The 27,274-nt window shown below is 38.7% G+C and overlaps 2 protein-coding genes across 7 annotated transcripts in view; both read left to right on the top strand.

The window, feature by feature from the left end:
• uso1 (USO1 vesicle transport factor) overlaps positions 1-20,660 on the top strand; it is a 28,422-nt gene extending 7,762 nt beyond the window's left edge. For 3 of the 6 annotated variants that reach the window (XM_051945596.1, XM_051945594.1, XM_051945592.1), the window contains 18 exons: positions 1,107-1,227; positions 1,359-1,537; positions 1,661-1,801; positions 3,186-3,274; positions 3,366-3,520; positions 3,610-3,815; positions 3,957-3,977; positions 8,321-8,431; positions 8,599-8,717; positions 9,502-9,683; positions 9,807-9,928; positions 11,284-11,422; positions 12,206-12,372; positions 14,661-14,726; positions 15,860-15,958; positions 16,054-16,161; positions 17,149-17,364; positions 19,737-20,660. In XM_051945596.1, coding sequence (XP_051801556.1) covers positions 1,107-1,227; positions 1,359-1,537; positions 1,661-1,801; positions 3,186-3,274; positions 3,366-3,520; positions 3,610-3,815; positions 3,957-3,977; positions 8,321-8,431; positions 8,599-8,717; positions 9,502-9,683; positions 9,807-9,928; positions 11,284-11,422; positions 12,206-12,372; positions 14,661-14,726; positions 15,860-15,958; positions 16,054-16,161; positions 17,149-17,364; positions 19,737-19,811 — 2,316 coding nt within the window. In that variant the 3' untranslated portion in view covers positions 19,812-20,660. Of the gene's footprint in view, positions 1-1,106; positions 1,228-1,358; positions 1,538-1,660; positions 1,802-3,185; positions 3,275-3,365; positions 3,521-3,609; positions 3,816-3,956; positions 3,978-6,197; positions 6,213-8,320; positions 8,432-8,598; positions 8,718-9,501; positions 9,684-9,806; positions 9,929-11,283; positions 11,423-12,205; positions 12,373-14,660; positions 14,727-15,859; positions 15,959-16,053; positions 16,162-17,148; positions 17,365-19,736 lie in introns of all 6 variants that reach the window. The other 3 variants (XM_051945597.1, XM_051945595.1, XM_051945593.1) reach the window with 2 other exon arrangements.
• Positions 20,661-25,360: 4,700 nt separating this feature from the next.
• coro2aa (coronin 2Aa) overlaps positions 25,361-27,274 on the top strand; it is an 82,118-nt gene continuing 80,204 nt past the window's right edge. Inside the window, exon 1 of the mRNA XM_022213362.2 lies at positions 25,361-25,717. Coding sequence (XP_022069054.1) covers positions 25,703-25,717 — 15 coding nt within the window. The 5' untranslated portion in view covers positions 25,361-25,702. The remainder of the gene's footprint in view (positions 25,718-27,274) is intronic.

Below are 27,274 nucleotides of genomic sequence, written 5' to 3'. Positions count from 1 at the left end.
CATTAATTTTCTACCAAGATCTTATATTGATGATGGGAAAGTCAAAAAAAGTATTCTCTAGAACATCCCAAAGACTCTCAGTGGGGCTGAGGTCTGGACTCTGTGGAGGACAATCCATCTCCCTGATCCCTGATCCACTCATTCACAATGTGAGCCCCATGAATCCTGGCATTGTCGTCTTAGAACATGTCCATGTCATCAGTGAAGAAAACCTCCACTGATGTAAAGACCTGGTCATTCAGTATATTCAGGTAGTCAGCTGACCTCATTCTTTGGGAACATAACGTTGTTGAAACTGACCAACCCCAGATCATAACCCCTAACCCCCACAGGCTTGTAGGCACTAGCCATGATGAGTGCATCACTTCATCTGTCTCTCTTCTTACCCCGATGCCCCCATCACTTTGGGGTAAATCTGGACTCATCAGACCACATGACCTTCTTCCATTGCTCCAGAGTCCAATCTTTGTGCTACCTAGCAAACTGAAGCCTTTTTTTCTGATTAGTCTCACTGATCAGTGGGTTTTTTATTTTCATTTTTATTTTTTTAGAGCTACACAGCTGTTTAGTCACAATCCTGAGTTCCCTTCACATTGCGTGTGGAAATGTTCTTACTTTCACTATTAAACATAGCTGTTAGTTCTACTGTTGATTTCCTACGATCATCTAAGCCTTTGTTACGAACACATTTGTTCCTCACAGATGATGGTTCACCACTATCCTTCAGGTTTATTAATGTGTTGGATGGCTCTTAACCTGATTTTATTAGTTTCAGAAATCTCCTTAGTTGTTTGCTTTGCTTGATGCAGGCCAATAGTTTGACCGTTCTGAGACAAATTAACATCCTTTCCATGACTACAGGATATGTCTTCTGACATGGTTGTTTAAGAAATGAGAAGCTCCTCACTACATCAGCTAGGATTAAAGCTGAAATATATTCATCACTGCAATAATTATCCAATGGAAGGCTCCTATCTATTTGCTTAGTTAAATCCAAGTGGTGACCTTTTTTTTTTTTTTTTTTTTTTTGGACAGACCGTGTATAAATGCAATGCAGCTACCAAGTTTTTATGGGTGTGTAACAGCCTGTTTTCTGCTACCAACAGGGCTTACTGTTGCTTCAACAGCTGACTAAAGGCAACGCAGCCATTCAGAAAATTGTGGCATTTGAGAACGCATTTGAGCGTCTGCTGGATATCATCACAGAAGAGGGCAGCAGTGATGGAGGTAAGAGGAAGTTGTCACTTAACATATAAATACAACCCCATCTCTGGTTTATTCCATAAATTTAAAATGGAGAATATGACTTTTTTTGTCTCGCAACATGTCCTGACAGCCATCCTCTCTATTGTGTGCAGGTATTGTGGTGGAGGACTGTTTGTTGTTGCTGCTCAACCTGCTAAAGAACAACAGCTCCAACCAGAACTTCTTCAAGGAGGGCTCCTACATCCAGAGAATGAAGCCCTGGTTCGAGGTTGGCGATGATAACTCTGGATGGTCGGCCCAGAAGGTCACCAACCTCCACCTCATGCTGCAGGTAAACACATAATAAATGCCACATCGACTTGTTGATTTAATCTGTTTGTAAACAAAAATAAATAAAAACAGCCATAACAGGCTATTGTTTTTCTGAAATTCTGGAACGATGTTGTGACTGCAGCTGGTGCGAGTCATGGTGTCTCCGGTGAACTCTCCTGGAGCTACAGCCAGCTGTCAGAAGTCCATGTACCAGTGTGGCCTGTTGCAGCAGCTGTGTACCATCCTCATGGCCACTGGTGTCCCCGCTGACATCCTGACTGAGGTAATCACAAATATTACTTTGAACATAATAAATAAAATAACATTACAGAGCAAAATTAATCCTCTGAACCTCAGAACTCACTAGCAAGTCTGAAAGACATGTTATCTTTACAAAACAAAACTACCTTTAACTCATTAAGAGCAACTTTGACTCAATAAGAGCAACTTTAACTAATATAGAGCAACTTTAACCAATAGTATCACATTTAGCTAATATAGAGCAACATTAACTAATATGGAGCAACTTTACTATAGAGCAACTTCAACTTTAAAATTTGTTTTTGAGTAACTTTAAATACCATTGAGCAACTTTAACTTATTTAGAGCAACTTTATTATTGAGCAACTTTAACCAGTAATATCACATTTAGCTAATATGGAGCAACTTTAGTTAATATGGAGCAACTTTAACTCATTTAGAGCAACTCTGATTTTAAAATTCATTTTCAAGTAACTTTATATACAAAAGAGCAATTTCAACTCATTAAGAGCAACTTTAGCTCATATAAAGCAACTTTAATTCATATACACTACTGTTCAAAGGTTTGGGGTCACTTAGAAATTTCTTTATTTTTGAATGAAAAGGTTTTTTTTGCAATATAGATAACATTAAATTGATCAAAAAATCCAGTCTAGACATTGTTAATGTGCTAAATGACTGTTCTAGCTGGAAACAGCTGATTTTTTTAATGGAATATCTCCATAGGGGTACAGAGGAACATTTCCAGCAACCATCACTCCTGTGTTCTAATGCTACATTGTGTTAGCTAATGGTGTTGAAAGGCTAACTGATGATTAGAAAACCCTTGTGTAATTATGTTTGTACATGAATAAAAGTGTGAGTTTTCATGGAAAACATGAAATTGCCTGGGTGACCCCAAACTTTTGAACAATAGTGCATGTATTTTTTTTTTACAGTGTCCTTGAGTGCAGAGAATGATGCCTTTGAATAAAATGTATTATTATAAAATCAATATAATGACAACATTTATTAGAGCAAGAAACTGTGAAATCTGTGAAGAATCGTCTGCCCTTGAACTAATAATGTGTAACTTCTGTCTCGAAAATGAGCCAGATCAAAGTTTAAATCATGATATTTCCTCAAAATCACTTGATAAATGATGTAATTCCACAATTTTTTGATATTTTGTTTCGTGTAAAGAAATTCGCCTTGTGTTTTTTGTTGGTTTTTAAAAAACATAATTTATGCCAATGAAAGTAAGATATTTTTGAGTTCTCCTTGCTTTAAGCCATAGTTGTGCTGTTTCTGTAGAGATGCAGGACCTCATATTGCAGTGAAAAATAGCTCATACTGCCTCCCCTTGATTCTGAGCTCTACACAAGAGCTGCATCTCCCCTAACTTTGATCGGACTGCTTTCTTCCAGACAATCAACACAGTTTCAGAAGTTATCAGGGGCTCACAGGTCAATCAGGACTACTTTGCTTCTGTCAACGCGCCTTCAAACCCACCCAGGTAAGACACAACCTTGGCTGAGAATTGAATCTCACGGGTTCCATCTTAAAGGAAGTCCTGAACTCGATCTCTCTTCCTAATCACCCCACAGACCAGCCATCGTAGTGCTGCTCATGTCCATGGTGAACGAGAGACAGCCGTTTGTGCTTCGCTGTGCGGTCCTTTACTGTTTCCAGTGTTTCCTCTACAAAAACCAGAAAGGCCAGGGGGAGATAGTTGCTACGCTGCTGCCCTCCACCATCGATGGTCAGTTACAGTCAGATGCTATGCACAAACTACATTTTGCCTGTGGTTTTAAAGGGTTTTTTAATAGCTCTGTTTTTTTTTCTCCGCAGCCAACTCCATCTCAGCCGGACAGCTGCTATGCGGAGGCCTGTTCTCAGCTGACTCTCTCTCCAACTGGTGCGCTGCTGTGGCCTTGGCTCACGCCTTGCAGGACAACCTCACCCAGAAGGAGCAGCTGCTGAGGGTCCAGCTTGCCACCAGCCTCGGCAAGCCCCCGGTCTCTCTGCTGCAGCAGTGCACCAACATCCTGTCACAGGTAGGACGACAGCGGTTATGCTGATGGTCGTGGGCTGTGTGTGTCTGGGTAGCACTGTGTTTTCGCAAGTGGACAAAGGTCAATTCTGATTTTTTTCAATCGCTGTGAAGAGAACAGTGTCACATTATTGTGGTTTTGCAGGGTGATAAGATCGTCCGGCGGGTGAGTAAAGCGTGTGTCTGTGTGTTTGGGTGGCACTCGTCCTAGTTATTTTGGCTTGGCATCTGTAGTGGGGTCTCGTTGGCCCACGTTGTTGGGGGATCTTGCTTCCCTTTAACTCTCTACTACCTCTTCCTTGTCCCTAACTGAAGGCCACACAGGTGCACACTCGAGAGATGTTTAGGGAAAAAGGACACAGCAACTGTTCTTAGTCATTTTTGTCTCCGCTGATATCAACCTAACACCTGCTTTGAGCTTATCTGTCTGTGCAAGATGTTTGTGATGCAGCAGCTTTTGGGCCTTTCTTGTCTGAGTGAGGGACCCTCGTTGATGTTTGTCTTGTTCAGTTATTTACATGCATTTCTGCACAGCGTAGGTGGTGAAGGATTGTTTTTTTGCCTCATATTATCAATGAAGATGATTTCATGTTTCCTTTGGACTTAGTATTAGGTTTTAACGATTTTAGGGTGGAGCCAGTGAACCAAGCCTCCCTTATCAACCGATTCTGGGAGTCTATGATAGTCTATTGAAGTGCTTGTATCATGCATGTCTACACCCTGCCCAAGCTAGCAGTGAGAGTGAATTTACCTTGCCTGAATGAGGTTAAACTCACCTTTGCACACAACACTAATTTTATACTTGAACACTTTGATTGAGGATGAGCTCTTTTTTGGAGGTGGATGTTTGGACGCTTGCAGACTCTGTGCTCAGCTGCTGTGTTGACATTTTCATATAAGAGCAAGAGGGTCTCCTAGACTTAAGCAGCTGGTTCACGTGGGAGTATCTGCATGTCTGAGAGTTTGGTATTTAGCTTGAAAACTGTGCATCACCCCATTCAGGTCAGACAAAAGCTGCTCCTCTATTTTAGGATACTTGAAGTATCGCAGAGTCTTGTTCATTGTTGTAGGGAAGATGTGGTGGTAAGTGGAGCCTCCAGGACAATCTCATGTTTAGCAAATTCTGCACTCTACTATCAACCCTCTAACCCAGGGGTGTCACTCATTTTAGTTCAGGGTTCACATTCAGCCCAATTTGACCTCCAGTGGGCTAGAGCAGTAAAATCAGAGCATAGTAACCTACTAATAACCATAACTCCACATTTTTCCCTTTGTTTTAGTGCGAAAAAATGAAAATGTTCACATTTAATGAACAGTTTTTTTGTGAAACATCATGAACAACCTGAAATTTCTGAAGAAAAATGAGTGAAATCTTAACAATATTACGCTTCAGTTTATTATTTATATTTTACAACCTACAGATTACAGAGTGTCTACAAAAGGTGCAAAAAATTTTGTCACAGTTATCTGGAACTGAACAATCTAATATTTTACAACTTGTCAAGATCTAGATTTTGTTTGTAATTTACATTCATTTCCACATCTGTGTGGTAATCTGACCATCACACCATACAAACTAAAGTGGGAACTATTAAAGAAGAAAGGTTAAGTCGTCCCCCTGCCTTGTAAATGTACTAGATTTATGCATAAAAAAATAAAAATTGTGGCAGTACAATGGACACATTTTAAAAAAGCAGTTACTTTTACTGAAAAACTGCACCATAAGTTCTCTGTGATTTTTGCTCTTTTCAAAGTCATCCCACGGGCCGGTTTTGGCCCACAAGCCGTATGTTTGACACCCTACTCTACACTTCAACCCTCACCTTTATTTATACTTATTGCTGGGTTGTGACTGGAAGTGGTGAGACTGCAGATAGGAACGATGGATCTTAAAGTGTCCGGGAGCGTGTCAGCCGACAGAAGGTAGCTGAAGTCGTTTAGGTTGACTTGTTGTTCCATTTCAGTAAAAGAATTCCTTGCATGTGTAGGAAAGAGCCAAGCAGACGGACAAATACCACACATTCATCAGTGACGTCTCCCAAGGCTGACAAGAATGTAGTCGGTTAGGCTGTTTGATGTTGTGACTAGCGACACTGGTGTCTTTTCTAATGCTGGTTTCCACTAAAAATGCAGTGCTGGAATTAATTCCCTACAAGATAATGCCTTTTTTCTTTCTTTCTATTTTTTTTTTTTTTAACGCGATTCCATTTCAGTAATAAGTCTTCAGTCCTAACCATTGGAAGTAGTTCTCACCACAGTCATCCACACACACGGAAGTACACGCATGATGTCTCTGCAGAGGCCAGGCCGGTGCTGTGCTAAAGTAATACCTGTGATCATCTTTCTTTCTTTTGTTTTCCTCCTCATTTTTACGTCCCATTTGGAGACAAAAGCCGAAAAGGTGATTTCGTAAGTTGTTGTAGTTTGGAATGCTGCTAAGTTTTTAGCCTCACCTTCATCGCTCAGATCTCCATAACTACTCAGTTTCACTACAGGAAACGGGTCTCCTCCCTCTTCTTTAAAGCATGTCGTGCATTAAATATTAATGCACCAGCTGATTAACAGCCTTAAGCTACAGTTTGTTTTCCACATTTTATTCATCTGTGCATCATGCCATGTGTCCGTGTTGATTTTCATTATTTTATGTTCCAGCTCCATGAAAATCATCGTTATTTCTTTTCTTACAGCTCACTGAGACAAATTCACTACTTACTGGCATTAATTTCCTTTGTGTTTATATAAATATATGTAAACTACTAGGTTGAAGCTTCTTTCTCAGAGCTGTTTTCATGGAAGTATTTTACATCATTTTTTAAAATTTCAGTTGCTCCTCTTTTCATTCCCTACGAGGTCCATTTAGCAGATTTTGGTTTGCATGTGCTGACAGCTAGAAATCAACCAAAGTTTCAGTTGCAATTTTATGATTATATAATTTTATTTCACATTGATTTGCAATTGCTTGTAGAATGAAGATTGCAAAAACAGAAAATTAAACAAGAATAGGTTTTATGTGGTAATGCTGATATTTCATCCCCAGTTTGCATGCTCTGGTCAGCCTAACCTTGTTTAAACATCTGAATGTTTTTGTTTTGACTGTTGTTGCCTTAATATAACCCTATTAATTACTAATTGTTGATGTGATTTGAAATTTTCTTGAATTAGCTTTGATAATTTATTCTAACCATTCCACATTTTGTTGATGGGAAATGAAATGCATTATTTTAACCGTCCATATCTCCAGATAGGAAAACATTAGCTTAGAAATTACATCCCAGCAGACTTAATGCTTCTTTTAGGTCCAACACATGTTCAGACATGCTTTTGTTGCTTTTTTAAATTTGCTTTCGCCTTTAAGGATTTAGTTTTGTTTGATCTCGTAGTTATCTTGTGTTACACTCTCGTCCAGCTGAACTTATAGATTTAATTTTTAATGCTAGTTATGTTAATGTTTACCCCTTAGATGCATAAACGAGTCAAAAATGCCCCGGTGAAGTTGTTTTCTTGCAAAATCTTAGTAATGACAAGTTTTTTATCATTTCATATTCCAGCTATTCCTCAAAAAACATTTTTTTTACATCATGCCATTTACATTTTTGAGCTATCTTTCACACTTTTAAAGGAATAGTAATATTTGTATTACTGCCTCAAGCTCTTTATCTCTGATAATATCATACAAGAGGTGATAGAGGGACGGAGCGCGGACGGGACGGATTGTCTGTTGTTATTGGTAGCACAAACGGAAAAAATGAGAAACAATATGAAAAAAATTGAGAAAAATGACAAAAGTCAGACAAAAAAAGACAACACAACAAAAATATTACAACAGAAATATAAAATATTAGAAAAGTAAGACACAAAATGACAAAAGAGAGAAACTAAATGGGAAAAAATGAGACAAATGTGAAAGAATTCACACAGATGAGACAAAAAAGGACAACAGCAAGAAACAAAACAATGAATACAACAAAATGCAAATTGACAAAAAATAAGACAGAAAACAAGTGAGACAAAAAGGACACCCAAAAACACAAAAACAAGAAATAAAACGGCAAAAACATGAGATAAATAGTCAGACAAAAAAAAGACAAAATATTGCACAAGTGAGACACGATGACAAAAAATGAGACACAAACAAAGCAAAAGAGACAAAAAATTTGACAAAAAAATTACAAAGCAACAAATAAAATGGACAAACCACAATAATACAAATGATTATTCTGATCCAAAACCACAAAATTGGCGTAGAAAAACACATTAATTCTTATACGGGTCATTTTTGAGCCACTTATAGAAGAGTGTAGGGTCCAATCACTCAGACGTCTAAGGGCTAATGCTGGACTAAATCTTCAGCCAACATCCAATTCTTCATGATTTAAAGTAGTTTTTTTGTAGTCTCTAAAATATTCCGTATTTATTGGTTAGCATCTGACACTTGCTAATGTTTTTGCTGTCATTGTAACTCTTAAGAAGCACGGGTTGACATTTTGTTTTTGTTTTCGGTCTCTGTAGGGAAGCAAAGTGCAGACCAGGGTGGGCCTCCTCATGTTGCTGTGTACGTGGATCAGCAACTGTCCAATTGCAGTTACGCACTTTCTACACAATCAGGAAAATGTTCCCTTTGTATCCTTGAAGCATCTCGCACGCCATCAGTGATTATTATTCCAGCTTTGTGCTGTGTTAAAGCCACTGAACATAAAGTGGGCAGAGTGGGAACATGTGAGGTTAAAATGCATGCAAAAGTTAGATACTGAGTGTGTGATGAATCCTTGACCTGCTGACTCCTGTAGCTCACGGCTCAGATCTCAGAGAACCTCGGGGAGGATGAACGGCTGGTGCAGGGCCTGTGTGCGCTGCTTCTCGGCATATGCATCTATTATAACGACAACTCGCTGGAAAACTACACCAAGTTAGTGTCTTTGACTCACTTCAACTCCTGTATGCTCTCACTAGTTAAATGTACGGCAGCACGCAAGTTAAAGATTAGTATTTTATTTGCACACAGGAAAATAAATTTATATTTTAGAAACTCAGTTTGCATGCTGTTAGCTCATCAGATGTTCCTCTTTTCACTGTCATATATCCAGTAGTGATGTGCACTACCATTCAAAAGTTTAGGGTCACTTTGAAATGTCCTCATTTTTGAAAGAAAAGCATTTTTTCAATGAAGATAACATTAAATGAATCAGAAATGCAGTCTAGACATTAATGTGGTAAATGATTTTTCTAGCTGAAAACAGCTGATTTTTAATGGAATATCTCCATAGGGGTACAGAGGAACATTTCCAGCAACCATCACTCCTGTGTTCTAATGCTACATCTTGTTAGCTAATGGTGTTGAAAGGCTAACTAATTATTAGAAAACCCTTGTGCAATTATGTTAGCACATGAGTAAAAGTGTGAGTTTTCACAGAAGACATGAAATTGCCTGTGTGAGCCCAAACTTTTGAACAGCAGTGTATGTTTAGTGTATTTATGTAAATATTTGCATCTGGTAAAGCAATCATTATAAATGAGAGGCACATTGTAAAGCACCTTAAATAACTGCAATCTGTCTATATTCATTTAACATATTATAAGCTTCATCTCTTGTATAAAAGTCTCAGAATTTATTTAGCGAGGTGACAATGCTGCCTTAAATTTTACTTTGTTTGATTCCCTAATAATAATGATGTCCTTTTTGTTGTCTCCAGAGAGAAGCTAAAGCAGCTGATCGAGAAACGCATCGGCAAAGAGAACTTCGTAGAAAAGCTCGGCTTCATCACCAAACATGAACTGTATTCACGGGCGGCCCAGAAGCCGCAGCCTGTGTTCCCGTCTCCAGAGCAGATGCTGTTCGACCACGAGTTCACCAAGCTGGTGAAAGAGCTAGAGGGTCAGTCAGGGGCTTTTCATTATACTCAGTGATGGTTCAATTCATCCCAACAGAAAACAGTTTAGTAGAACTTCTGCACTGGATTTTAATGTTGCGTAATGTTGCTGTCTCTGCTGCACACAGGTGTGATAACCAAAGCAGTTCACAAATCCACTGAAGAGGAGAAGAAGGAAGAGGAGGTGAAGAAGACATTAGAGCAACATGACAACATCGTAACTCAGTACAAAGAGCTGATCAGAGAACAGGTAAATACACTCAGCAGACTTAAACTCGACACCAGAGGTCACTAGCTGGTGGACCTGTAATCAGTAAATAGAAACAGGAGTTTAAATTTGATGCGTCGCTTCTATTTTACCAGCGCAGCTTTTCCAGTGTTTACAGCATTGGTTTATCAGCACAGGAACACACAGATCAATTACATACAAGTTCAGACATCCCATGTGACGCGACTTAGCCAGTGAAGTCTCTGCATTGCAGGGGCTAAACTTTGCAGCTCTGCATTCAGAAAACAGTTGAGAGGGGAGGACAGACAGAAAAGAAAAATAAATAACGCGACACCGAGAAGAGGACGAAGGGACGTGTGAGCCAGATAGAGTAAAAGACAAGTAGGCAAGTGCTGGACCTCTTCAGATGGAGCCGGTTGATCTCCAAGCAGATGTGGCCCTTAAAGAACAGTTCAGAGGAACCAGCCCTACCACTTTCTGACTCCAAATGGTCTCTGAGACTTGGTTTCCCAGGTCTGAGGAAAGTAGCCCTGCACATGCTGACCATGTTTGGCTCAACATACAGCTGTAAGCCAGCTTCTCAACTATAAACATCATCAAAACTAAGTATTGTTCCAGACTCACCAGTGAGCTCCAAATGTGTTTGAGAACGACCCTGAAAGAAGGGATATAAAATTGTTGCAGTAGCCAGTGAGAAGTCAATTACAAGAAAATGGCTAAATTCAGCCCCACCAACTCTTGATGATTTGTTGGGAACAGTTAGGAAATATTTAAAATGGAAAAACTGACATACTCTTTACAAATTCAAAAGGACACATTTGGGACAGATGATTAATTTTATGTCCCCCTACTCACAATGACTTTATATGACCAACACTATGATCTTTCTTGCATAATAATAACAATATATTTTCCACTTATGTATATATTTCTTGTGAGGGGAAAAAAGTACAAGACAGTAAGGAAAGTGTGAAATCTTACAATAGTTAAATTTTTTTTAGATTTAGGTATTGTTAAAGATGTATATAAGTTGATTCAGGTTGTTCAGTAATTATTTTTTCAAGTTCTGCACTTTATATTAAGATGTACAGCTATATGAGAAGTTTTTTTTTTTTTTAGTAAATGTCAAAATGTTTTTGAATTGTCCTGAACTTATTTGATGTGACGCTAATAAAACTACTCGGTTACATCAACATATATCACACTAATTCAAGTTAGACTTTATGATGATCCAGACCTTTGCTTTAATACATTTTCTCTGACTGGATATCTTAGAATTTTCCTGCTCTACAGAGAAGGAAAAGTGCTCATTTCTTCTCTTCTTTGTTTCTTCAGTGTAATTATCTGTATCTGATGTACTCTGCTGTGATCCTCAGGATGCTCAGATACAGGAGCTGAAAGAGCAGGTAGCATCGATGACCTCTGAGAACGAACAGATGCAGACGACGGTCACCCAGCAGCTGTCGCAGATTCAGCAACACAAAGACCAGTACAACATCCTCAAGCTCAAATTAGGTGGGTTCAACTCGGCAGCTGCTCATGTGTGCGCTCTGTACTAAAGATAAAATAGTTGGGAAAAAAAAAACATGTTAGAAGAGAAATGGTGGGATTAACATTCAATCTTGTCTTGGTGTTTTTAACATCTTGTTTTCGTAGTGTGGAACTTTACCCCAGCTGGCCTGATAACGTTTCACTGCTTTACAGTGATATGCAGCAAAGTCCGTAGATACGGTTTTACAACAGATTGCATGAGACAACCAGCAGGACGTTTTATAAACAGAGTGGAGAAAAGTGACAATTTGCGCTTTTAGAGGAATTATGTAACAAATTATTGGCAGACAAGAGAAAGGTGTAGTGATTTTATTGAGTCTTACCATCTCAAAGAGGCTGCCAAAGCCTGGACAGTGTGAGCAGTGATTTCCATTTACAATAACAGGGTTAAACAGTTCTGTAAAAAATCTAATAGCTCTTGTGATTTCCTCCTTTCTCTGTTGTGTTGCTCTGTGTATCCTACGGTGCCATATCTCATAAATCAAAGATGTTATCATAAGAAAGTAAAGTTTTAACGACACAAGCCTAAAGAATCTAAGTTGTTACCTTCATGTGATTATTAACAACACATCACACACGATTACATTTATTGGTTTTGCATAACACATCCTAAATGCGTTCAAACTCTAATAGAAGGCAAGCAGTAGTTAATTTTGTCCTGTCTAGATTTAGGAACAACATCAACTTTCACATCACTCCTGTAACTGTGACATTTTAACTGATGGGTGTACGTGGTTATGGCTTCAGGTAAGGAGAACCAGAGTCAGTCTAACAGTCAGGGAGACGGCTCTCAGATGAACGGACTGCAGACAGAAGAGCTTTCCCAGCTCAGAGAGGAGGTGGAGGAACTCCGCAAACAACACTCGCTTCTTCAGACACAACTTGATGACAAAGACGCGCTCATTAACACTCTGGTTAGTAGATGTTTGTCTGTTGGAGTCTGTGTTTAATCACTGGGGGATGATTTCAGGATCACAGAAGTTCATGAGATACACTACCAGTCAAAAGTTTGGACACACCTTCTCATTTAATGGTTTTTCTTTATTTTCATGACTATTTACGTTGGAAAGATTCTCACTGAAGGCATCAAATCTACCAAGGAACACACATGGAATTATGTAGAAAACAAGTCAAAACGTGTTATATTTTAGATTCTTCAAAGCAGCCACCCTTTGCTTTGATTACTGCTTTCCACACTCTTGGCATTCTCTCCATGAGCTTCATGAGGTAGAACCTGAAATGGTTTTCCAACAGTCTTGAAGGAGTTCCCAGAGATGCTGAGCACTTGTTGGTCCTTTTGTCTTCACTCTGTGGTCCATCTCATCCCAAACCATCTGGATTGGGTTTAGGTCAGGTGACTGTGGAGGTCAGGTCATCTGATGCAGCACTCCATCACTCTCCTTCTTGGTCAAATAGTCCTTCCACAGCCTGGAGGTGTGTTTGGGGTCATTGTCCTGTTGAAAAATAAATGATGGTCCAACTAAATACGAACTAAATGAGATAGCATGTCTCTGCAGGATGCTGTGGTAGCCATGCTGGTTCAGTGTTCCTTCAGTTTTGAATAAATCTCCAACAGTGTCACCACCAAAGCACCCCCACACCATCACACCTCCTCCTCCATGCTTCACGGTGGGAACCATGCATGTAGAGACCATCCATTCAGCTTTTCTGGCAGGTGAAAATAAAGATCTGAAATTTGGACTCATCAGACCAAAGCACAGATTTCCACTGGTCTAATGTCCATTCTTTGCGTTTCTTGTCCCAAACAAATCTCTTCTGCTTGTTGCTTTTCCTTAGTCGTGGTTTCTTAGCAGCTGTTTGACCACAAAGGTCTGATTGGTCAGTCTCCTCTGAACAGTTGATGTAGAGATGTGTCTGCTACTAGAACTCTGTGTGGCATTTATCTGGACTCTAATCTGAGCTGATGTTAACTTTCCATTTCTGAGGCTGGTGACTGGGATGAACGTCTCCTCAGCAGCAGAAGAGACTCTTGGTCTTCCTTTCCTGGGGTGGTCCTCATGTGAACCAGTTTGGTCGTAGCGCTTGATGGTTTTTGTGTCTGCACTTGAGGATACATTCAAAGTTTTTGTAGGTTCCTGAGTAGTTTCTAGGTGGCTCCTGGTAGGTTCCTGGGTAGTTCCTTGAGGATTCATTTAAAGTTCTTAAAATTTCCCAGACCGACTGACCTTCAGTTCTTAAAGTAATGATGGACTGTGGTTTCTCTTTACTTAGCTGATTGGTTCTTGCCATAATATGGATTCTAACAGTTGTCAAATAGGGCTGTCAACTGTGCACCAACCTGACTTCTGCACAACACAATTGATATTCCCAACCCCATTAAGAAGGCAAGAAGTTCCACAAATGAACTTTGTGAAGTGAAAACCATTTCAGGTTCTGCCTCATGAAGCTCATGGAGAGAATGAAAAGAGTGTGTAAAGCAGTAATCAAAGCACAGGGTGGCTACTTTGAAGACTCTAAAATACAAAACATATTCAGATTTATTTCAGTTATTTGCTTGCTACATAATTCCATATGTGTTCATTCATAGTTTTGATGCCTTCAGTGTGTATCTGCAATGTAAAGAGGAGTAAAAATGAAGAAAAAAAACATTGAATGAAAAGGTGTGTCCAAGCCTTTGACTGGTCGTGTAGATCAGGCAGGAAAATATTTTTTCTTAGTTGTCATGCTCTGTAGAGGGTCATCATTTCTCACCCTGTTTCTAAGTGTGTGTTTGTTTGTGTGAGCTTCAGACAGAGGTGTGTGTGTGCTGTGCAGGCAAAACACTCTCCTCCAACAGCTCAGTAACACCCAGAGGAGTGTTTTTCCTAAACAGCAGTGTGGCCACTATTCAGTCACTGGAGACTGATTGATGGTAGACAAGCTGCTTTCCAAGTCTCCTCTTGTTGCCTGACAAACATTTATTACTGACATTGTGTGTAGTTTTTGACTCTGGTCAGACTTTGAATAATACATGACGTACGCTTCGCTTTAGACCACACCTGCAGAGTTGTGGTAGCAACCAGACAGCATTACAGCAAACAATGACTCCTTACAGCAACAAACAGAACTTTGAACCACGTTTGAGCAACTGGACTTTTGAGAAATGCTCCTGTTGTTGGTACTGTAGGTGTGTGTGTGCAAGTTAGTCTTACAATTACTACTGTATGTGAAGTAAAAATGACTCTTGTATTGTGTTTTTAAGAAGTCAGGGGCTTCACAGACAGCAGACGGTCCAACAGGAGGATCGGATAACACGGAGCTTCTCCAGGTGGGGTTCAGCACGATGCACTTATCCCCGTTTTCCATTTTTACCAACATCGATTGAATCATTGAATTGAATGAAACATTTAGAGCTTAAAACTGATTCCTGGTCTCAAATGGAAACATGTAAAGGATGAGGATGACAGGTTGTGTGTTTTCTTTATTGTCAACAAATAAATGTTTAAATGAAATGCAAAGATAGAGATTCATTTTCAGTGTAACTTAGTGTGGTATTCTTATGAGTATTATGGCAGCAGAATGCATGTATCAGGGATGTGATTTTTTTGCGAATTCGCGGAATTACGCTCTTTTTCAGGGATGGGAATTTACCGCGGATTTCCGCAGATTTCATTTATTTGAACGCCGATTTAACAAGTTTGAACACTTTATTGTCGCTGATACTCCCGCACGATGGTAACGACGTTAACGATAGCTTGTTAACGACGATTGTAAACGGCCCAGCGATTGGAAGTTGCTGCGCTGCCGCCGCGCACCCCCCCCCCCCCCCCAAAAAAAAAAAAAAAAATTGATCAGAAATCCAGTGTAGACATTGTTAATGTGGTAAATGACTATTCTAGATGGAAACAGCTGATTTTTAATGGAATATCTCCATAGAGGTACAGAGGAACATTTCCAGCAACCATCACTCCTGTGTTCTAATGCTACATTGTGTTAGCTAATGGTGTTGAAAGGCTCATTGATGATTATAAAACCCTTGTGTAATTATGCTAGTACATGAATAAAAGTCTGAGTTTTCATGGAAAACAGGAAATTGTCAAGATGACCCCAAACATTTGAACATTCATTTATGAAATAGCTTCACGGTAGACTTCAGACACCTGTACTCACCTTTACTGAATGAAAGAATACATCAGCTAGTCCAACACTGTGACTGATTGATGTGTTTTATTATTTTAAATTCTGTGGCACACAAAAATAAATTATAATTGGGCTTCACACACTTTACCTTGTCAGCATGAGTAAAATCACAATAAAATAAACTACATAATATTACCTGACTTAAACCTCAGACTATAAGCTGCTTGTTTGTTGTTCTCAGAATGAATTAATGAATATTTGTATTGTGTGTACTTTAAAAAAATGTTTTATGTTGTGTAATTTATGTGTATTTTGTTGCAGGAGCTGGAGGCTTTAAGGAGTCAGGTTCAGTCCCAGTCGACAGAAATCAACCAGCTGAAAACGGAGCGACAAGACCTGCTCAGAAAAGCTGAAGCTGGGGTAAAAAAAAACTCCATGAAAATACAAAATCAGTTTGATATAAATATGCTTAATGAGCTGCTTAAATCAATTGGCTTCTTTCTGGTTTGTCACAGTCCTCCGACACAGCAGTCCCCAGCAGTGACGGCTCATTAGACGGCGCCAAGATGGCAGAACTAGAAGGCAGACTCACAGCACAGACGTCTGAGAATCACAGATTGGAGGTGGGGAGGAAAATCAGTGTGATGGTGCTCTGTGAGCCTCGAAATCACTCTAATTCTTATTAAAACTAGATTTTATTCTATATGCGAGTCGGGTTTGTGATCACTAAAGTTGTTTGAACATGAGGTGTGGGAGGTTTTAGGAATCATTGCATCCATTGTCAACAACCACGAGCTGCACAACGGTATTTTTTATTTTTGCAGCAGAATAATGCTGCTACACATTTGATTTTACATTTTTTATAGAAAGCCCTAAAATGTAATATCTGCTAGACTATATATATTTTTAATAACATTAGAAATAGAGAATAAAGCTTGTTGATGAAAAAATGCTGGAAAAAATCTAATAATTTCTCTTTATTTGGAAAAAAAATAACCACGAAAAATACAGTATATATCATGTTTTAAAAAAAAAAAACACAATAAATGAAAAAAATGTGAATTTCTATTTATTTTGAGCCATTTGGGACATGGTTGAAGTTATTTGGGAAAATTTTTTAATCATTTTGGACAAGTTTTAAATGATTTTGGACGTCTTTTGAGACATTTATTTTTCTTTTTTACAACTCTTAGTTGTTTGGGACACGTTCCAAGTTATTTTGGATATTTTTATAGTAATGTTAGACACATTTCAGAGACATTTTGGACACGTTTCAAGCCATTTGAGACATTTTCTGAGTAATTTTGACAAATTTTTGGTAATTGAGGACATGTTTGCAGTCATTTTGGACTGTTTTGAGTCATTTTGGAAACTAGTGTGATTTTATGTGTATTTATACAGATGTTTAATCATATTTTGACTTGTTTTATATTTATATATCATCTGGCAGACATTATCAGCTTCCTCAAACCTTCAGCATCTGTTTTTATAATAATTTTCCAGCTCAACATTAATCTTACTTTAATCTAACTAGAGAATTTACACAAGAACTGAAGAATAAAACTGGACGACCACCTCTTTGCTCTCGTTCCTTCCTTCCTTGTGCTCAGGAGGAGGTAAAGAGGCTGTCGGAGAGCCGAGCGGAGCTGGAGCAGCAGCTGGCTTCATCCACGAGCACGGTGGCCATCCTGCAGACGGAGAAGACAAAGCTGCAGACGGAGGTCCAAGAATCCAAGAAGGAGCAGGACGACCTGCTGATGCTGCTGGCAGACCAGGACCAGAAGATCCACAGCCTCAAGCAGAGACTCAAAGAGCTGGGAGAGACGGTAGAACAACTCCCTGCACTGTTGTGTTTTCTAAATGCATCAGGAGAAATGATAGTTTTGACTGACCTGTCTTCAGTCCTGAAGGCTCACCTAATCAAACCTGTAGAGGAACAATGGTTTGAATCTGACACAGCTTTAATAACCTGATATTTAAACGATAGTGTTGCCAAGACAAGTCCAGACAGTTTAGTTAAATTTTGGGGCATCACAAATCAATCAGACCAAACTGGACAGAATTATTTGGCTCTAAGATGATTGGTGTTGGTGTTTGGCAGATAAAACTCCCACTGTGTGTTCATCAGCAAAACCACTGACAACATAGTTTTTTTAGCCGTTTTTCATAATGAAGCAATTAAAGTAAAATTTTGGAGCTAAAGGTTTTAATCACAACAAAAATGAGGCTAAAATATGCATGCAGTGTTACAAGACTCATTACTGAGCTTCTGATAGTCACTTCTAAAAGTTCTCCTGAGATTATTTCAAACATGGACATCACATAAGTGAGTGTGAGACAGAATAAGAGTACAGGGCTCCTCTACTTATAACATCAGTACCTATGTCACTCACCCACACTAACACATAATCGTTCATCGGCGTTTCACCCTTTTCCGAGTGTTTTATTACATCTAATTTCACTTCCATGGAGATGGTTTTCCTTTTCTTCCAAGTACTCCCATCAGAAGAGTCTGACTTATGCATGGGAGCCATAATGAAGGGCAAAAAGTAAAAAAAAAAAAAAAAAAAAACAACACAAATGAAAGACCGCGAATGTAGCACAAACCGATGTTATGTAAAACCGGCAAATGTAAACAAAGCCGTCCTCCTCCTATAGCGCCGTGTGACGACGTATCCGTTCGTTAATCTCACCAGCTGGTTCCCGCTCAAAATTTGTTTTGCAAACGTGCATCGGAATGATGGAACAAGACTTTCTGAATATATTCATGGAAGATGGTGACGTAACCACGAAATGCTGTAAACAACTGTTAATCAATATCGGTCTCTCTCTAGACTACACCACTGTCTCGTCTAAAGTAAACGGTTCTAGTTGTATGATTTCAGAAATAAGACATGGTGCAACCAATTTGAAACTTGATGCAAAACCTAAGATAAAATTTCAAATTAGTCTGACCTCTGTCATGTATTTTCCCTCTCTTCTCACACTGATTTATGTCTGCCTTCTAAAAAAATGACCAAAGACACCTCAGGATGACAAATAGGATTTTTGTTGATTCAGAGCTTCTCTGGTCTGGTTGCTGTTTAGAGTTACTTCAACCTAAAACTATGAACCTGGTCCAGGATACAGTAGAAGTTTGAGGAAGGGAAATTACACCTCTGTGTCTTTCTTATTCTCTGATTTTGAAAGAAAAACCCGTCAGGTTGTTCATGTTTGTGACACCAAATCTCTCCATCATCTGTGACGTTCGTGTTCAACAGTACTTTTAGTCTTTATGCCATTCATTGACAAACAAAAAAAATTCGATACAAAAACAAAAGTTTCCAAACTTCTGAATAAAAAGGAGCAGAAAGAAGAACATGTAATCTGCTATTTATAACAATCAGTTTACAATGAGCATTAAAAACCAACAGCAAACAAAATGACTCTAAGCACTGCGATGCTCTTACCTCATTTCTTTGTATTTTAATAATATGCTGGTTTCGATTAGGTTTTTAAATCTTGCTGTGATTTAGATTCTTTTGATTCCTCGTCTAGATTGCTCCATAAATTGACCTCTTTTACAGAAATGCAACGAAAATGTTAGAAGTTCTACTGATATATTTGGAATCATTTTAGATATTTACTCATTTTTTGAAAATATTCACAAGTATTGTCTTGCCAAATTTGGGGATTTTTTTGCTGAATTTGGGGATTTGTTTTCAGATGAGAAAACAATATTTTTTGGTGCCCGTAAATGAAGACAGCAGGAGGGTTAATCTGGTTTTAAATCTTGGGTTTATGAAGATCTCTGTTCCTTTTAAGTTCTGCTCTCTCTTTGTGAGCTTTAAACATAACCAGCAGAATGCTATAATCATGTGTTGTGCAGTGAGTCTTATTATAAAGCAGGGGTGTCAAGATCCGTTCCTGGAGGGCCACTGTCCTGCATGTTTTAGATGTTTCCCTCTTCCAACACACCTGATTCAAATGATCAGCTCGTTATCAGGCTTCTGCTGAGCTTGATGATGAGCTGATTATTTGAATCAGGTGTGTTGGAAGAGGGAAACATCTGAAACATGCAGGATAGTGGCCCTCCAGGAACTGAGTTTGACACCCCTGTTATAAAGGAATATCTAGAAAGACATGGTTTATATCCCGACCACTCAGCTTTGTGTGTTCGTGTGTTTGCTTTAGTTAGACTGTGACACTTTCCTTCCAGGTGGAAGATGAGGACGACCTCGACGCCAGGGACCAGACGGACGACGATGACGAGGAGGATGAAGATGAGGACTAGAAGGAAAAACACTGAAAGGAGAAGAAATGGGAATTTGTCTGCCAGCGAGCAAGAAGAGACTTTGCAGAAACCCACCTGAGAAACCGAAGATAGGACTAATATATCGAAGCGGTTTCTCCTCCCAGCTGCCCTGCCGTCTCCATTCCTCTTTTCCACCGTCACATCACATGAACACGTTGGTTATTTTGGACATCGTTTGTTTAAGATAAAGTTCTTCTTTGCAGCAGTTCAGTTTTCAGTGACAGTTTTCAGATTTGAACTGGACAGTGCATTCATCTCTGCTACGTTTACCGGCAGTTTGTGACGGATTTTTACCAGTCGTGTGTTTATTGTAATGTGTCGTCATATAGTTCCTAATCACACACACAAAAGCTCGGTTAATTTTAACACAAATGTAGCAACATGCAAGTAAGAAAAGATTTGTTAGGATTCCCATTTTTATCACAGATGTATTGGTGAGCCCTTCAGGCCGCCTTTTTTCCCATCCTGCACTGCTGCCGTCACCACTACGACACACCTGCAGCGTGTCCTGCGACATGTCACTGTGCTTTGCCCAGAATTTGTCTTTTGTCTTCGCTCCCCCAATCAGTTGGAGTTCCAGCGTCACAGTATTTAACACTCAGAGTTGTTCCATTTCACGACTGCTCTACGATATGCTGCAACACACTGACAGAAAAGATGTAAAGACAAATATTTTTGCAACCTTTTTGTCCAATACTGGCATCCAGCTTCTGTATGATATTGTGTAACTTATCAATTTAAGAGCCACATTAAAATGAAAGAAAGGAATCTATCTGTATGCCTGTGTGGAGGAATAATTGTAGATAAATTAAATTTTACTAAATCCACTGTCAGACTTTTGTGTTTTTCTGTCCAGGATTATTTCCCAAATCCTGTTACTGAACCTGAAAAGAGGCATCTTCGACTTGCTGAAATTAATTTTCTCTCTGTGTCTAATCCTTCAGTAACTGGAGAATAAATTATAAATAAAGCTGTAAGCAGTGTTGATCGGGTCTTTGCGTTCTTGCTGGTCAGCGAATCCAAGCAGGAGTAATTTCAGCCTATGGCCTTGCTGATGGCAAACTATTAAAACTGTCCACCAGGTGGCGCTATCACTGACGGGTATCGGCCTATGTATGTCACATGGTATGTTATCGGGGCTGAGTCTGATCACATGGAAATTTTGAGGCAGATTGGAGCATGTACAGGCCAGCATCACAGCATTACCTGTGTCATGGGAAATTGTAAAATTCCACCAATCGGCATTCCCACATCCTGAGACTTTAACAGAGCATTCTGACAACTTTCAGTCACCCACTCCTGCTGTAGATTCTGGCCCGGTATCAACTCTGTCGGGATTCTGCCCTTGCGCCGCCTGTCCTCGGCACCGTCAGTGCTCGGACCCTAAAAAATCCTGTTCTCTTTCATCGACATAAAGTGGAATAACTGAACGTTGTGTCAGACTTGTAACGGCTGGGTTTCATCACTAGGGGGCAACAAACGCCATGAAATGAAGACATGAACCATACCACACACTCAACATGGCATCCTGTACCTTATTTAGAATATTATGAAAAGTTTAAAACAACAACTTCTAAAAATATACTTCACAATTCATTTGGGCATTTCTGCAACTTTTAGGGTCGCAATGATCATTTAAATGAGGGGTGTCAAGTTATTTTAATTCAGGGGTCACATTTAACCTAATTTGTTCTCCAGTGGACCGCACCGGTAAAATCAGAGCATAATAACCTATAAATAACCACAACTCCTAATTTTTGCTTAGTTTCAGTGCAAAAAAGTTCACCTTTAAGGAACTATCTTTTGACAAAATATTATGAGCAGCCTGAAATTTCTTTAGAAAAATAAGTTCGTTATGCCTCAGTTTATCATTTACACATTACAAAGACACAAAACATTTAGTCACAAGTATATGAACCTGAATGACAAAGCATTTTACTTTATGATCAGTGAGACAAAAATCAGACAAAAAACACGACAAAATTATAATTCTAAAAATGAGACAAAACAACAAAAGTGAGGAAATTGAAAAAAAATGCGACAAACGACACAAAACAAAAGAAAAACGTAACAGAAATGTTACAAAGTGACAAAAACACTGACAAATGACAAAATGAAAAGAATGACAAAAGCGAGAAACAAAATGACAAAAAATAGACAAATAACATGAGCGAGACAAATAAAGACAAAAAGAAAAAATATGTTCAAAAAAGACAAAAACAAGACACAGAACAACAAAAGTGAGACACAAAATGACAAAAGAAGCAACAAACCACAAAAAACTAGACAAAAGTTAGAAAGTGATAAAAAAAATGGACAAATGACAAAAACTATACCAAAAATAACAAAGCTAGAAACAAAATGACGACAAACAACACAAATGAGACAATAAACGCTAAACAACAAAATTGATGCACAAAACGACAAATAAAGCAAAATAAAAAAATTAGATTAAAAAAACACAAATGAGACAAAAAGGAAACACAAAAAGATGAAAGAAAAAACACAAAAAACAACAAAAACAAGACAGAATCTTACAAAAATGAGCCACAAAATATCAAGAGAACAATGAACAATCTAGTATTTTACTTTATGATCAAAACAACTTGTCATGGTCTGGAAATTATTTAAAATTTACAATTTTACAAATTTACAATTTGCAGGTTATGTCTTCCCTGCAATTTTTACACTTTACAAAATCGTCCCACGGGCCGGACTGGACCCTCTGGAGGGCTGGTTTTGGCCTACGGACCGCATGTTTGACACCCCTGCTTTAAACATTATTCTTCTATATTCATCTTTCATAGAGTGAATGTTGTTTTTCTGTGAAGTTTTCAATCCAGGAGTCCAGCACTGTGACACACATCATTCTGTGAGTGTTTAACAATTCTTTCCTGTCAATGTTTCTGCTCTCTGCTGACCACATTTTACGAGTCACGGTCGTTTCAAGGCCCCAAGGCAAAGCTGATGTATTTAGCTCTGATGGCGCCTCTGCCTCACTTTCACTCTGCTGCTTTGTGATCTGTGTTTTCTGTCAGCTTGCTTCAGTGCAGTTTCCCTATGGACTACACTGTGCACGTTTGCATGTCCATCAGCTCAAACATATATGATCTCATATGCATTTAAACATGCACACACTACTGATCCAAAACAAGTCATCACTTGGATTTAACTAAGCAAATAGGTAGGAGCCTTCCATTGGATAATTACTGCAGTGATGAATATGTTTCAGCTGCAACAACTTATTTAACCCCAGCTGATGCAGTGAGGAGCTTCTCATTTCTTAAACAACCATGTAGGAAGACGTATGCTGTGGTCATGGAAAGGACGTTAATCTGTCTCAGAAGAGTCAAATTATTGGCCTGAATTAAGCAAAGAAAACAACTAAGGAACTTTCTGAAACTACTAAAATCCGGTTGAGAAACGTCCAACACATTATTAAAACCTGAAGGATAGTGGTGAACCATCATCTTTGAGGAACAAATGTGGTCGGAACAAACTCAACAGTAGAACTCACAGCTATGTTTAATAGTGAAAGTAAGAGTATTTCCACACGCACAATGTGAAGGAAACTCAAGGGCTTGGGACTAAACAGCTGTAACTCTAAGAAAACCACTGATCAGTGAGGATAATCAGAATAAAAGGCTTCAGCCTGCTAGGTAGCACAAAGATTGGACTCTGGAGCAATGGAAGAAGGTCATGTGGTCTGATGAGTCCACATTTACCCTGTTCCAAAGTGATGGGGGCATCAGGGTAAGAAGAGAGGCAGATGAAGTGATGAACTCATCATGTCTAGTGTCTACCAGTCTGTGGGGGTTAGAGTTATGATCTGGGGTTGGTCAGGTTCAACAACTTTATGTTCCCAAAGAATGAGGTCAGCTGACTACCTGAATATACTGAATGACCAGATCTTTACATCAGTGGAGTTTTTCTTCCCTGATGACATGGACATGTTCCAAGATGATGATGCCAGGATTCATGGGGCTCACATTGAGAATGAGTGGATCAGGGAGCATGAGACGTCATTTTCACACATGGATTGTCCTCCAGACCTCAGCCCCACTGAGAATTTTTGGGATGTTCTGGAGAAGGCTTTGTCTGACTCTCCCATCATCAATATAAGTTCCTTATATACATTCTCTATACACCGCTTTATCGTCACTAGGATCGTGCTGGGGGGGGGGCAAACTCCATGCAGAAAGATCCCAGGCCCACCCTGGGATTTGAACCGGGATCTTCTTGCCGCAAGGCGAAAGTGCTAACCACTACTCCAATGTGCAGCCCCATCAATATAAGCTGATGGTTGAAAATCAATACAGCTCTGGACAGAAATAAATGCTGTGACATTGCAGAAGCTTATCAAAACGATGCCACGGTGAATGTGTGCCATTGTCAGAGCTGAAGGTGGTCCAATGAAATATTGGAGTGTGCCTTTTTTTTTTTTTTTTTTTTACAGTGAATACGGTATATATTGCATTTCTGGTTGAAAAAACTAAAACAGATGGGACTATTGTGCTTTTGTGTAAAATCTTCGGGCCACAGGACGATTTTATAAAGTGTAAAGATTACAGAGAAGGCATTAACTGTAAATTGTAAATTTGTAAAACTATAAATTTAAAATAATTTCTAGACCATGTCATGTTGTTTTGATCATAAAGTAAAATACCAGATTTTTCATTGTTCTGTTGTTATTTTGTGTCTCATTTTTGTAATATATTGTCTTGTTTTTGTTGTGTTTTTGTCTTTTTTGTCTGGCTTTTGTCATTTTGATCATATAGTAAAATACTATATTGTGCAGTTCCAGATACCTGTGACTAAATGTTTTGTGTCTTTGTAAACACTCTGTGATCTGTAAGTTGTAATGTGTAAATGATGAACGGAGGCATAATGTTGAAATTTAACTTATTTTTCGTTAAAAAAAGTTCAGGTTGTTCATAATGTTTTAATTCCTTAAATATGAAAATTTTCAGAATGTACATTTTTTAACACTATAACAAAGGAAAAATTAGGAGTTGTGGTTATTTATAGGTTGTTTTATTGTGATTTTACTTGCCAGTGGAGATCAAATTGGACACCCCTGTACTATAAAATTAAAATACTCCAGTAAAATACTACAAAATTGTACTTAACTCCTGGTAAATGTCTTTAAATGATGCAGCCTTGCTTCAGCTTTAATCTATATATGAAGAGTTCATTTGCAAAAACAGGTCACTCCGTTTTTCCGTTTTACAAATTTTCAGAAAACTATTTTTTATTGTTTATTTGAAATAATAATAATAACACTAATAAATTATTTTTTCTCTATTTTGTCATGTATTTTTCTACTGAGTCAAATCCACTCAACTTCAGCTTGATTGATATTACCTCGATAAAAAAAAAGTTTTCTGAAAATTTATCAAAACGGAGTTATCTGTTTTTGCAAATGAACTCTTCGTATGTATTTCCCGTCCTTCTGTGCAGACTTGTTGGGATCTTTCATGCACTTGGTGGTTTTATTTTTCTGGATGTCCTCGCCCCTCCCTCCTCTTCCTCCTCCCCTGTAGTCGCATCTTCTGCTCGGATCTCTCCTCCTCCTCCTCCTCCTCCTCCTGCACCGGCTCCTGCTGTTTTTTTCCCCCGTGGTGTATCTGCAGCCTGTCTGGGAGGGAAAGGTCCTGCATGTGAGCTTTTATTTATTTCATTTCTGGGACAGTCAAGGTTAAGCCGGGCATCATGACTTTCCAGCGTCCACCCTGCAGCAGCAGCAGCAGCAGCAGCAGGCGGTGACATAACCAGCCGACTACCGCCAAGTCCCACCGAAGCAGCAGCCCGGCTTCTTGTGCGTCCTCTTCAGGGAAAAACCAGCACCTGCCGCCGCATCTCGTCCCCATATGACCGTCTCAAAGGTGAGTTCCTTCCGTTTGCGGGGCCGTGTGTTCAGCTCGGACCGGTGCCGGTTCCGGTGGAGCATCGTGGCTCTGCTGCAGCTCTGCCATGCGGCTCCACAGCCTCCTCTGAGCGGACACACGCTCAGCTGAGCCCCGGTGTCCTCCATAAAGTGGTCCTCTGCCAAAAAAAAAGTGGTTGCATTCTGTTGGAGCAGTTCTTGTGTGTTTGTTTTAAACCTCCTCAGTGGCCTGTGAGTGTTTTTACCTACAGATGTAGCTTTAGAGGACCTATTTAACTCATAAAATACAGTTTTTTATTTGCCAAATAGTGAGTGGAGCCCCAACATTGTGACTGATTTCATTTCTAAGGTTACATTTTAGAGATAACTTCTAAAAAGAGATAATTTCTTCATTGCATATGTAAAAGGTATCCACAACAAACTAAACATTGGAAGAAATACTGTAATGTTGCCTTTTATACATCTCAACTGTAAGGCCTGATTACACTGTAAACTGTGACTTTGAAATCAAATGATGTGTTTTTGAACGTTTTAAATGCTTGATTAAGATAAAAGCAAATGTATAATTATATAGAACTGCATAAAACAGCTTTAATATGAAACACAATCAGTTTTTTGGCACAACACTGGTCTCAAACACTGTGTTTTTACCTGCTGAAATACCTTAAATGGATCTATTTAACTCATTTAATGCAGTTTTGTATTTGCCAAATAGTGAATGGAGTCCCAACATTGTGACTGATTTCATTCCTCATTTTACATTTTAGAGATAATAGCTTCTAGGGTAATTGTAAAAAGACATAATTTCTTTATTGTGGCAACCAGAAGCAAACTAAACATAGGAGAAAATACTATAATGTTGCTACAAGGTTGGGCTGTACTCAACATTTGACGAATATAAAACTATTATATGAGTTAAATAGGTCCATTAAAGCTACTTCAGTAGATAAAAACCCAGGGTTTGGGGCTGATGTGTCCAAAAAAACTGCTTGCGTTTTATGCTGAAGCTGTTTAGTGCAGTTTTAAGTAAGTATACAGCTCAAAATATTCAAATACATGTCATTTTATTTTTGTGCTCACAGCACAAAACGTGTCTTTTATTAAACTTTAGCTTTTTTATAGTTAATATTGTAATCAGGCCTCACATTTAAGATGCATTATAAGCTAATTTCATTCCTCAGGTTACATTTTAGAGATAATAGCTTGTAGGGTGATAGCAAAGGAGATAATTTCTTCAGAAATCTAATTAATTAAAGATGACATGACACACCATAGCCTAAACATTAGAAAAAATACTATCATTTTGCCTTTACTCCTTCTACTGTCTTCATTTATGGGAACCAAAAAGTATTGTTTCCTTGTCTGAAAATCCAAAAATTCTGCAAAAAATGTCCCCAAATTTCTGAAAATTTGAAAAACCTTCAGGAGGAAAATTCCAATAATTCCTTAAAAATTTTATTTAAAAAACATACCGCAAATTTGGCAAGAAAATTCTTGTAAATATTTTCAAAAAATTAGTAAAAATCTTCCAAAAAAAATCCTAAAAATATCTAAA

The sequence above is a fragment of the Acanthochromis polyacanthus genome, chromosome 3 (genome assembly GCF_021347895.1).
Source record: "Acanthochromis polyacanthus isolate Apoly-LR-REF ecotype Palm Island chromosome 3, KAUST_Apoly_ChrSc, whole genome shotgun sequence".
NCBI lineage: Eukaryota > Metazoa > Chordata > Actinopteri > Pomacentridae > Acanthochromis > Acanthochromis polyacanthus.
Note: the sequence above shows the minus strand (reverse complement) of the source record. Positions and strands in the feature narration are given on the sequence as shown.